Raw genomic sequence first — 12,592 nt, 5'->3', positions numbered from 1 at the left:
GTGGGAAAAACATAGTTTAACAGGACAAGATTTGACTTTTAAGGTTAATGTGTTGGAACATTTTTGTTAATCTGCTACTGTAGGAATTATTTTACGTCCAGTTTATGTACTTCTATTCTTCTAAGCGGTATCAGCTCAAGTTATTGGTACCATTTAAACTACTGTTTCTTGCAGTAGACAAGAGTCTATGTCACAGAAGTCACCATTGTAACTGGTACAGATTGTGTTCAATAAATATGTCTGTTATATTTTAGGAAAAAAACTGATGATTATTCATATCAGAAGATGATGATATATCTCTACTCCAGCAGTAACTAAGTATGTTAACCAGCAGCTACTAAAGTTTGACGTTTATAAATCAGTAGGTTCCGATTACTTGCATCCAAGAGTTTTGAAAGAGCTGGCCAACGAGCACCTTGGACCTTTAATGTTGATTGTCAGTAAGTCTTGGATGTTGACAAATTGGAGAGAGAAGAGCCATGAGAATGACTAAAGGGTTAAAAATATGTTGTTTAGTGATAGACTGAGAAAGCTCAATTTATTTATCTTAGCAGAGAGAGGATTAAGGGGTGATGTGATCACAGTCTATAAGTACCTTCATTGGGAACAAATGCAGATAATAGGCTCTTCAGCGCACAGAGAAAGATGGCTCCCTGGAAGTTGAAACTAGACAAATTCAGACAGGAAATAAGGTGTAAATTTCTAACAGTGAAGGTAATTAACCATTGGAGCAATTTACCAAGGCCCTGGTGGATTTAAATCAAGATTGGATGTTTTGCTAAAAGATCTGCTCTAGGAATTGTTTTGAGGAAGTTCTGTGGCCTGTTCTACAGGAAGTCAGACTAGATGATCACAATGGTCCCTTCTAACCCTGGAATCTATGAATAAGTGTAGCCCTTACTTGGCAATCTTAGCAGAGATCCAAGATAGGAGTGGGCCGTAGAACTTCTCTGACGTACCCGGCAGTGGTGTTTGCTGGGCGTTCCTGAGGCACACTGGCAGGGCAGCGTGGCATGGGAAAGTGTGCGTGCTGGCTGCCTGTGCTGTACTGTAGAGTGGAGCCATCCATTTATGTTTAACAAGCATTAAATTCACTTATGTTCACAGGCATTTTAAGAAAACAACAAACATTTTTCCGGATTTTTTTTCTTTATTAACACACCTGCTCTAAAGCAACATTTTGCTCTTATTACTCTCTCAATGACAGAGTTTTCATCCTTGCTCATTTACTCATTTTATTCTGTTTTCATGACCTTTTCTACTACGTCATGCTAACATTGGATCTAGGCTCTCCTTCAGCAAGGTAACCTAAAGTCAGACATTATAATACAAGATTCCCATTGCAGCTTAATGATGCTTTAATGGCATGTAGCATTATTGTAACAGAAGCCTGTGTTTGTTGTGGTGAATCATCCTGCAAGCTAATGTGGCAGACGGAAGTGTATTTAACATCAGGAGTGCACCAGTCATGCTTTCAAAGAGAGTCTTAGGAGCTGATTTAGGAGAGAAGCAGAAATCCTAAGGAAATGTCAATGCTATTGTTTGCTTGTTGTTTTTTTTAACCTGGCAGCAGACAGTAAACTGAAGAACAGGTGTCATACTGCAGACACTATGGCTGAAACATTATTCACAGTGGGATGGCCCATTGCCATTGTAACTGGGGTGAAAGTTGAGTCTGTCGTAGAAGGTGATAAGGTTATCTATGCCAGTCACGACACTTTTCTCCATGTAAGTGTTGAGCCCGTTATTCTTATACATGCCACACTTGCCAAGATGTTTCGAAAATGCATGTGAGGTAATGTTAAAGGAGGTCTGTGGGGGAGAAAAGCAAGAGGAAATATTTTAGATACCCATATGAATAGCATCTCTGTGTTTTACAAGAGCTAGGGTATAATTACAAGGGCTCTAAATCTTCATACTTCAAAGCATGAACCAAACACCAGCCATGGTCAGGAAAAAAAACCTACACGTCCACCCATTGTTTGCATATTTTTAATCAAGGGCTTTGTAGTCTAGGAAACTTGTCCTAAAGTTTGCTGCAAGGGTGCTGGTTTCTGCAGCACACCAGTGGAGCAGGCCAGAGATGTTACACCAACTTCAGCTAAATTCAAAAACTGAAATTCTTACATAGTGTATTAATTCTTCTATCGCAGAAAGGTATACTATGTGTGAGTGGGGAGAAGAGCTAGAGCCACCTTCTGAAGCTTCAGGCATTGATCATCACACATTTCCCTGTGTGTGGTTTTGGTTATAGTTTATTTTTTCACTTTGGCAATCCCTATGTTCCACCTCGGCTTTTCTGGTTTTTTTTTTTTTTTACGTAGTAGTAGTAGTAGTATAATTGTTTGTGGGGGTGTTTGTGAGTAAACACCTTGTTCTCTTTGGCATCAGACTTCAGCCACAAGTTGCCAGAGACTAACTCTTTTTGTTTATTTAGGAGGGGAATATATTGTGTCCAATTAAAAAAATCATTGCTCTACTCCAGTGTGTTTCCAAAGAGATTCTAGATCAGTACATCTGCCCCCTTTTAAATTACTGCGTCTTTTCTTTCTAACCCTCCTGTACTGTAAAATTCACTGCTTGGAGATACCAAAGCTTCTGGGTGGGATTTTTCAAATGCCCCTAAGTGACATGAGAGCACGTGTCTCACTGAAAGTCATTTAGAGGCTTCTGAAAATCCCACCTTCTGATTTCAAAGATCTGCTGAGACCTACAATATGAAAATAGAACTATGGTGCCCCTCAGTTTTTCATGAATTATATTACTGTATTTTTCCTTCCTTTGTAAGTTGTTGGAGTGGCAACATGAAATGCAAATTTGAATAGCAATTGAAAAATTCGCCTATTGGGTCTTATACAGGAGACCTAAATTTGAACTGCTGCTGGCCGCCATCAAAAACCCTTATATTTAACAAAAGATATAAGGGTAAAATAAATTTTGAACATCAGAATTCCCCCTTGCCAATTTCCCTTGACTACTTTTCAGTATTCTGTGCCTGTATTCTGGTTGGCTGTGCCACGCACGTACTGTTTCCCTACCCAGTTTGCTCATGCCAAGAACAGGCGATATCTGGGCAGAGGAGGGTGAGTAAACAGTGCCCGCAGGATAATATATGCATTTTAAAATACTGCAAACCATAGATACTCCTGTAAGGAATGTAATGAATTACCCCAAAGTGAATTGACATTTTTTTAAAGGAACAAAGCAAAAAGCGTAGCTGAGTATTTTTTTAAAGTACTCCTACAGATAAAGCAAATAACTTATTCCTCAATAGGTACCTAGAGTTCACTTAAAAGGTAAGATTGATACACACTGTAATTAGCCTTGTGCTGCATATACTTACTGGCATTTCATGTACAGTAGGCGCTTTGCTTCCATAGATCTGGTTGGTGGTCCTGTACATTGGATGGGGCTCATTCGTTCTACACAATAGAATGTAATTTTACTTGGTATGGTATCTTTCATACAAACTGTATCCCACAGTACTCTATAGAGTTAAATAGTACAGTTCATGGAGCTAAATTACAGTAACAAATGGACATTAAGAAGTGCAGACAAAGGAAAAGATGCTTTTGGGGATGAGATGAGGAATGGATAAGGTGGGGAGAGATGAGAAGGCATTTCTAAGGGTACGTCTACAGTATGAAATTATTTGAATTTTCGGAAGCGATTTTATACATTCGGTCTTGTGTGTCCCCACTAAAACGCGTGAATTTGGTGGAGTGTGTCCACAGTACTGAGGCTAGCATCGAATGCTGGAGCGGTCCACAGTTCCCGCAGTTCCTGCCGCCCATTGGAATTCTGGGTTAAGAACCCAGTGCATGATGGGGCAAAAACATTCTCGCGGGTGTTTCTGGGTGTGTGTCGAAACTCGCTTCTCCCTCCGTGAAAGCTACGGCAGACACCATACTGCTAGCAGACGGTGCACCACCTGTTTTCTGATACTATCTGAAAATTTGAATAGAATAATTTCAAAATTTCATACTGTAGACGTACCTGTCTCCTGGTACTATGAATCCACCTTGCATGTCCTCTCGTCACCAGCAGTGAGACTGATGGGGCAGAGAGGAAATGTCTGCTAAGGAAACAGCAAGACAAAGATCCTGGAGGAATTTAAGAACAAGGACAATTCTATGCATGCTTGACTCTGGAGAGCTGGGGCTTGAATGAAGATGGAGCAAAGCGCGCTTGGGACCTCTGGCCATGATGGCTAATCTGGCTGTAGGTAATGGGACACATCCCAGAGGCCCAATCTTGCAGAGGTCATGATGACTTCACAGGATCTCAGGTCATTATTGCAAAGTGTGGCAACCTCTGGGTGCACCATGAACCCCTCCTTCTCTCTCAGCATGCTGCTTTTGCTCATCACACAAGTTGTATCAGCTTCCTCACCTGTAGCCCCGAAACCATCCTGGGTGGTTGAACCTGGCTGGCAAATCGTCATTAACTCTGTAGTAATCACTGGTTCTCTGGGACCGACCCTCCTCTGCCTCTTTGTTACAGGTGGTGAATGCTTCCGGCAGATGCTCCTGGGACATTTTGAGCTAAGACCTTTTTGGGACTCTGGTCCAAGTTGGACAAAGAGGCAGGAAATTGACCAGGCCCACCAGAAACAGGGTGCTTAAGTAACAAACTACGTTGCTAGGAGACAGGCGGTAACTTGGCAACAAAGAGAGAGGCCCTTAAAGGCACAGTACTGTTTCTTAGACAAGGGTCCAGCTTAGGAACACTTTCCATGCACACCACTGGGAGTAGAGTCCCTTGAGGGCTGTGGAAGTGTTAGCTCCTACTAAGCCCTGCAGTGGTTGCAGGAACAAGCCCTTAGTTCTGTTACTTTCAGTCCCCCTAGTTCAGAGGTTTTCCTGAGTATTTTGCATGCCTCCTTTTCTATCTGTATATGTACCAGAGAGAACCCTGCTGAAGTGAAGAACTGAAGGTGCATTGGCTGACCCATATTGTCTCATTGTTTCCTGGCATTCCCCTTCTGTCTGCACCTGTCGTATTTTATCCCATACTTAGTCCCTGCTGCAAAGAATTGACCTTCTATCTTTTTGTTCTGTTTGCACAGCGCCTTGCGCAATGGGATCCTAATCTGTGACGGGGGCTTTTAAGGGCTACCGCAGTCCAAACCATCAATACTGATCATTTCTAAAAAGGGGGTTGATCTTTGGAACAGACATTTGCTCACCAATAAACCCTGCTGCTTCCAGGGGGGCTGAAACAATGTTTACAGGGGGGGTGGTGCTGGGAGCCCTTGTGCCAAACTGTAAACCCTGCATATCCAGTATGGGAAAGTGCTTCAACCCCGGGGGTGCTGCAGCCCCCCTAGTTCCAGCACCGAAGGTTGTTTCTAGCGCTTCACACCTGGGCGGGTCCCTGGAGAAACCCAGTCGGCCCCGGCTGGGAATCTAGCCACCACCTGCTCGGTGAGGGCAGGTTTTTGCCGCGTCTGCCTTTGAAGGGGCATTTACAGGCTCCCTGCGGGGTCTGGGTCGTTAAACCGGCCCCAGCCCCGCAGGCGAGCCCGCGGCAGGGCGGGCAACTCGGGCTCGCCGCGGCCCGGCAGGGGAGGACCCGGAGGCAGGGCAGCGGCAGGCGGAGCTGCGGCTGGAGGAAGCGGAAAGGGCCGGTGCAGCAGGCGAAGCTGCCCTTCCGTGCCCGGGACTGCTCCGCTCCGCTCCGCTCCGGAGATGGCCGCTGCCAGGCTGCTGCAGGCGGGTGAGGCGGGGAGACGGGGCTTCCCCGGCGTGCTAAGGCTCGGGCTGCAGGGGGGCTGGAGCCGCGGGGAGCGGAGTGGGGGGGGGGACAGGCGGGCGGATCCGAGCCCAGGCGAGCTGGGCAAGGTGCCTCTCTGCTGCCCTGGGCCGTGGCTATGCCAGGCTTTTCCCTGGTGGGTCTCAGGCTGGGGCAGGTCCAGCATGTAAACATCCCCAGTGGCTTAAACATCCGGAGGTCGTTTTATTAAAAAATGGAGCCTGGTCCTTTGCTCTCTGGGGTCTGAGCCTTGAGGGTGCACGTGGGTGACCAGGGCTGCCCAGGGAGGTGGGGCAAATGGGGCAATTTGCCCCAGGCCCCGCAAGGACCCCCTGAGAATATAGTATTCTATAGGTTTCAGAGTAGCAGCCGTGTTAGTCTGTATCCGCAAAAAGAACAGGAGTACTTGGGGCACCTTAGAGACTAACAAATTTATTAGAGCATACGCTTTCGTGGACTACAGCCCACTTCTTCGGATGCATATAGAATGGAAGTGGGCTGTAGTCCACGAAAGCTTATGCTCTAATAAATTTGTTAGTCTCTAAGGTGCCATAAGTACTCCTAGTATTCTATAGTATTGCAACTCTTTTTTTATGGAAGGGGCCCCCGAAATTGCTTTGCCCCAGGCCCCCTGAATCCTCTGGGCGGCCCTGTGGGTGACAGAAGCTAGACACTTGCCTTTAAATGTGAGCTGAGCTTCTCCTGCCATCTCCTGATTCCAAGAGCTGGGGCTTTAAGAACTCCCCCGGCGATCTGGAGACTTGCCTCTTGCGGGGTTATGCTGCTGGAGTCTAGGTCCCCGGGAAACAGCCCCTGTGGTTGTTACCGAAATCAAGCAACCAACTTCCCGAGCCGCTGGTTTTGTAGCAGCTTCCCCCTTCTTCTCCCCACAGAGCTCCTAAGCCTGTGCTCCCTGCTGCCTACCCTCTCCCCTGCCAGGGTGTCTGCTCTATGCTTTGCTAGAGGAAGGGGGGGGCTGCTTGACTTGTTATGAGGTCCCAATATCCCTTATGCAGAGCCTGTCCCATGTTCCCTGCCATCTGGTGTGCACACTTCATACTTCCCAGAGACCAGTTGGAGGAGAGAAAGTTCTTAGATCTTTCTTAGGAAACTAGGCTCTAACACTGAGAGGCCCTGCGCAAGCCACTTCTCCACGGTTTGTGCCTCTGGGAAGTCGGTCTAATATTAACCTGTGTTTCAAGGACTTGGGAAGCCTTAGTGTTTGTGGGTGCTACAACGTATTCTGATTGGTGTCTTTATTTTACTACCCATCTGTTTAAGGCTTTTGTTTAATTTCTTCCTTCTCTCCATTGTCAGGGGTACCAAGGTTTCGCTGCCTGGGGTCCCTGGGGAAAGCTGCTCCCAATATCTCACAGCTCAACAGTCGACTTTTTGGAACTCTTCTTGCCCCGGAAGCGAATCAGCAGGTGGACCCCGCTGGTAAGAGTCCTGACCCCACCTACTTTAGGAGAGTGAAAGCAACCAGGCTATTTGGCTTCTACTATCCAAAGCAAGTTGAGTTAAGCCAACCATCCCTCTCTGATAGCCACCAGGTTTGCTTTAAGCCAGAAGATAATGTATCACTAAATTAATGAGCATCTCTTCTAAACTCTGTTGGCCACTTCAATTGTCAGATTGTCCATGCATGTGATTTTCAGTACATTAGATTCCCCTCTAACCTATCTGATCACGCACCTAGGAGAGGAAGGAAGATTTTGTGGCTAAAGTCTGGGATTGAGAGTCAGGACTCCTGGCTTTGCCACAGACTTCCAGTGTGACCTTGGGGAAGTCACTTAACTTCTCTGTATATCTGGTTCCCTGTATGTAAGAAGAGAGAAATAATATGAGTCTTGAAGTGTAAAGCTCTAAGATACTTGGATGGAAGGGATTGTATAAATGCATTAATCACCATATACACGCCCAAACATTGTGCTGTTATTGGCAATCCAGGACTAAACGACGCTCTCCTTTTCACACCACAACCGAACCTTTGTGCTGCACAAACTGGGGGCAGAGCTCAAACCTCTTTTTTGTCCTTCTTTCAGTTATTAATGACAAGCTTATAACCGAGCCCCTCAGACACCCGGACTTCTTCAACGTGAAGGAGCTCTTCTCCCTGAAAGAGCTCTTTGATGCCAGAGTGCACTTGGGGCATAAAAAGGGTTGCCGTCACAGGTAAGTTACACAACTTTGATGTGGAGCCTTGGGGTTGAGCCAATACCCATTGAGTCAATGAGTGTATTTCCATCACCTTTGGATCCGGTCTTTAGTTAAAAGAAGGGTAGGATTATTTGCCCTGTAAAGTGCTTGCAAGGTGGCTCCTTCCTAATGACTTTGGCAAGAAGTCTGTGTTTGACTGTCCTAGCACAGAGAAGGTTATTTTATTTGCTGTCACACGGGCATGCAGCATTGGAAGCAAAAGGTTTTAGGCATCCAAAGATTTCTTCGTATTGCTGATATTCTGGGATTCCAGTATAATGAGCTGAGTGGCCGGTGGGTTGGTTTAGAACCAGATCCACCTGGGCAAGCCCCTGTCTATCGGGGCGTGGTGCAGGGATCTGATTGGTTGATCAGGGCCTTAACTGCCCTTTCCCTTAAATGGAACACAGGAATTGCCAGACAGGATCAGACCCAAGGTCCGTCTAGCCCAGTGGCCTGTCTCTGACAGCGGTGAGCAGCAGATCCTTCAGAAGAAGGTGCAAGAAGACAATTATGGAATAACCTGCCTCCTGGCAAATTTTCTCCTTGACTCCCATTGGTTAGAGGCTGGCTGATGCCCCAGTGTAGGAGAGTTTCTATAGGGGCAGGGAGCATTTGGAAATGTCAGTCAAAAAATAAAAATGTTCCGAGTTCTCTATGTCTCATTCTCCTTCCCCAGGTTTATGGAGCCATATATCTTTGGCTGCCGCCTTGATCAGGACATTATAGATTTGGATCAGACGATGAAACACATCCAGCTGGCTCTGAACTTCACAGCCCATGTCGCCTACCGCAAAGGGATCATCCTCTTCATCAACCGCAACCGTCAGTTCGGCCACCTGGTGGAGGTCACGGCCAAGGACTGCGGGGAGTACGCCCACACCCGCTACTGGCAGGGGGGCCTGCTGACCAATGCCCATGTCCAGTACGGGAGTGGGATTCGCCTGCCCGACCTCCTCATCTTCATCAGCACCCTGAACAACGTCTTCGAGCCGCACGTGGCCATTCGGGATGCCGCCAAGATGAACATCCCCACTGTGGGAGTGGTGGACACTAACTGCAACCCCTCCATCATCACGTACCCCATCCCTGGGAACGACGACAGCCCCCTGGCGGTGGAGCTGTATTGCAAGCTCTTTAAGACGACCATTACCCGGGCAAAGAACAAAAGGAAGCAGATGGAAGTTTTGTATGGACTCCAAAACAAAGCTGACAGCAGTTAGATCAGCCTCGTGCTCTTACTAGCCCCAGTGCAAAATCTGCTAGCTCATCCATACCATGATGGCGTTCAGTACTCAGCAGGTTACCTACCAGGCAGCTTTGACTTGCCGGCAACATGCATAGGGCTTGGGAGGGAGGGAGGAGGGGATGGGGTGGGAGCCAGCATTCCTAGCTCTGTACAGGTCTGATCCAGCTCCCATTGAAGGCAGTGGAAATATTAACATGAACTTCAATGAGAATTGGATTGGGTCCTAGAAGAAAGGTCCCTGGCCTACTCCTGAGGAGGAGATCCCATGGTGATGGCAGCCCCCGCTCTGCTGTCACACATCTGGGCTCATCTGTGATTCTTAACTTGCCAAACAAAACAAAAAAAGGTGAGTGGATTTGTCAATGAATATCAGTCACCTGTGGGAGCCACTTCCCCCCCCCCCCCCCCCCAAAAGGAATTTCATCCAGAGCAACTAGAACTATGCAAGGCTAAATACGATAGGGATATCCAGTTTGTCTTGCTTGTATTTGCCTCTTTTTCAAGGAGGAATGTGTAAAGCATCTGTCTTGTGATTTCCCTCCCCCTCCCTCCTTAAACTTACTGTGATCTGAATTTAACTGTTAAAGTTCCCATCCCCTCTCCTCCCACTTCTCTTCTCCCTAAGAAAAAATAAAATATTCCTTCTTTTGCACATGCAAGTGTGTTTTATTAAACGAAAGCTGAGAAATCCCTTACAAAAATATAAACTGACTGAATGTCATTGGTTGGGGGAGAGAAAAGGTGTCTTACAGCCTAATCAGTGCCAAGTCTGAGTCAGGTGTTAGGTCATAGGCTGAGTCTAAATTGCATCATATGATCCTAAAATATGGCTGGTAAAATCCCTACTCTTTCAAGTGTCCCTATCAGCTTGAAATCTGGTGAGTTTAAAAAACGAGTTAAGTAGTTTCAGGTTCTACACTAGCCCCTGAGTGACCCAGGCCCATTTTTGTAGCTTGAAAATCATAAGAATGGCCATACTGAGTCAGACCAATGGTCCATCTAGCCTCGTGTCCTGTTTCTGACAGTGGCCAGTGCCAGATGCTTCAGAGGGAATGAACAGAACTGGGCAATTATTGAGTGATCCATCCCATTGTCCAGTCCTAGCTTCTGGCAGTTGGAGGTTTTAGGAACACACAGAGCATGGGGTTACACCCTTGACCATTTTGGCTAAGTGCCATTGATAGATAAATTCATGGAGGATAGATTTAATTCTTTTTTGAACCCACTTACATTTTTGGCCTTCACAAAATCCCCTGGCAATGAGTTCCACAGGTCGACTGTGTGTTGTGTGAAGAAATACTTCGTTATGTTAGTTTTGAAGCTGCTGCCTATTAATTTCATTGGGTGAAACTCACTTCCCCCTCCCCCCGCCACCCCACCGGTTCTTGTGTTATGGGAAAGGATAAATACTTCCTTGTTCACTTTCTCCACACCATTCATTATTTTATAGATCTCTATCATTATCCCCTCCCCGCCCCCAGACATATCCATATTCAAGGTATGGGCATACCCTGGATTTATATGGTGGCATTATGATATTTTCTATTCTATATTATCTATCCTTTTCCTAATGGTACATAATGTTGTTAGCTTTTTTTGACTGCTGCTGCACATTGAGCAGATACTTTCAGGGAACTGTCCACGATGACTCTGAGATCTCTTTCTTGAGTGGTAACCGCTAATTTAAGCCCCATCATTTTGTATAGTTTGGGTTATTTTTTCCATTTTGCATTACTTTGCACTTATCAACATTGAATTTTCATCCGCCGTTTTGTTGCCCAGTGACCCAGTTTAGTGAAATCACTTTACTCTTTGCAGTCAGGTTTGGACTTAACTTCTCTTGAGTAATTTTGTATTGGCTGTAATTTTGCCACCTGTTCACCTACTTTTCCAGATCATTTATGAATATGTTGAATATCATAGCCCCCAGTACAGATCCTTGGGGGGACCCTGCTATTTACCTCCCTCCATTGTGAAAACGGACCACTTGTTCCTACCTGTGTTTCCTAATGTTTAGCCAGTTACTGATCCATGAGAGGACCTTCCCTCTTATTCCTTGACTGCTTAGTTGTCAAAGATTTTCTGAAAGTCCAAAAATACTATGTCAACTGGATCACCCATGTCCACATGCGCGTTGACTCCCTCGAAGAATTCTAATAGATTGGTGAGGCCTGGTTTCAACTTTACAAAAACTATGTTGACTTTTCCCCCTCATATCGTATTGATCTAGGTGTCTGATCATTTTGTTCTTTACTATAGTTTCAATCCATTTGCCTGGTACAGAAGTTAGGCTTACCGGTTTGTACTTGCCAGAATTGCCTCTGGCCCCTTTTTTAAAAATAGGCGTTACACTAACTACCCTCCAGTCATCACACTTTCACTCCTTTTTGAGTGTTTTGTTTTTCTGTTGCTGAAAGAGCAAACACTAGAGGGAATTGGCTGTAAAGGGGAAATGACTCTGTATTTGGCAGCATTTTATATACTCGTACTTAGGGTGACCAGATGTCCCGATTTTATAGGGAGAGTCCCGATATTTGGGACTTTTTCTTATATAGGCTCCTATTACCCCCAACCCCATGTCCTGATTTCTCACACTTTCTGTCTAGTCACCCTACTCATACTCAAACTAAACTAACGGGAAATATTTTTTTCTCCAGTCTCTTCCCATCACAATGATTGTAAGTGTTGCTTGTAACAACAATAACTAAAGCATTATTCAGACAACAGTGTGATATTTTTAAAGATTAGAGCATTCCATTAAAAGCTTTTATGTTTTGTTTTTTATGTTATAACTATTGCTTTATGTGGAAGGAAAATATGGGTGCTGAAATTGAATAAGGCCCCAGTTCACCAAAGCTCTTATGCTTGTGCTTAACTTTTTAGCTTAACATTGATTTCCCATTGAACGACTCACATGATTAGGTGCTTTGCTGAAGTGCAGCCTATATTATGAAAAGACTGGGTTCTTGGCTTAGCATTTGAAACAGTCAGTTTCTTTTAACACCAGTGGCAAGATCTGTGTTTGACTTAGAGACCACTAATCAAATTGTGCTTGTCCATGTGCCATTGCTTTTTAAACTAGGGTTACCATTCGTCCGGATTTACCCGGACATGTCCTCCTTTTTGTTCTAAAAATAGCGTCCGGGGGGCATTTGTAAAACACTCAAAATGTCCGGGATTCCCCCCCTCCCCCGGCAGAGCAGAGCAGAGCGAGCAGCTGGGAGGGCTGCAGGAAAGTCCCGGGCTGGACTCTGGAGCAGCTGTAGAGGAGCCGGATCCGCCCTGCATTCTGAGCCGGCAGCTCTCCCCTGCAGCCCGGTCCAGCAGCACTGTGCAGGGCCAGGGACCGGGTTTTGTTGTGCAGGGCCAGGGACCGGGTTTTGTTGTGCT

The 12,592-nt window shown here is 45.8% G+C and overlaps 2 protein-coding genes across 2 annotated transcripts; one reads left to right on the top strand and one right to left on the bottom strand.

The window, feature by feature from the left end:
- Window positions 1-1,140: 1,140 nt before the first annotated feature.
- Window positions 1,141-5,106, bottom strand: PIERCE1 (piercer of microtubule wall 1). Its single transcript, XM_054007688.1, has 3 exons — window positions 4,393-5,106; window positions 3,344-3,422; window positions 1,141-1,812 (listed from the first exon to the last, which is right to left on the bottom strand). Exons 1-3 carry the CDS (start codon window positions 4,536-4,538, stop codon window positions 1,624-1,626), a joined length of 414 nt encoding a protein of 137 aa, XP_053863663.1. The 5' UTR covers window positions 4,539-5,106; the 3' UTR covers window positions 1,141-1,623.
- Window positions 5,107-5,613: 507 nt separating this feature from the next.
- Window positions 5,614-9,854, top strand: MRPS2 (mitochondrial ribosomal protein S2). Its single transcript, XM_054007354.1, has 4 exons — window positions 5,614-5,718; window positions 7,072-7,194; window positions 7,800-7,929; window positions 8,633-9,854. The coding sequence occupies exons 1-4, from the start codon at window positions 5,691-5,693 to the stop codon at window positions 9,174-9,176; spliced, it is 825 nt and encodes a 274-aa protein (XP_053863329.1). The 5' UTR covers window positions 5,614-5,690; the 3' UTR covers window positions 9,177-9,854.
- The last annotated feature ends 2,738 nt before the right edge of the window (window positions 9,855-12,592 follow it).

The sequence above is a fragment of the Malaclemys terrapin genome, chromosome 17 (assembly GCF_027887155.1).
Source record: "Malaclemys terrapin pileata isolate rMalTer1 chromosome 17, rMalTer1.hap1, whole genome shotgun sequence".
NCBI classification, from domain to species: domain Eukaryota; kingdom Metazoa; phylum Chordata; order Testudines; family Emydidae; genus Malaclemys; species Malaclemys terrapin.
The sequence above is the reverse complement of the archived record's forward strand: the minus strand, read 5'-3'. Positions and strand labels throughout refer to the sequence as shown.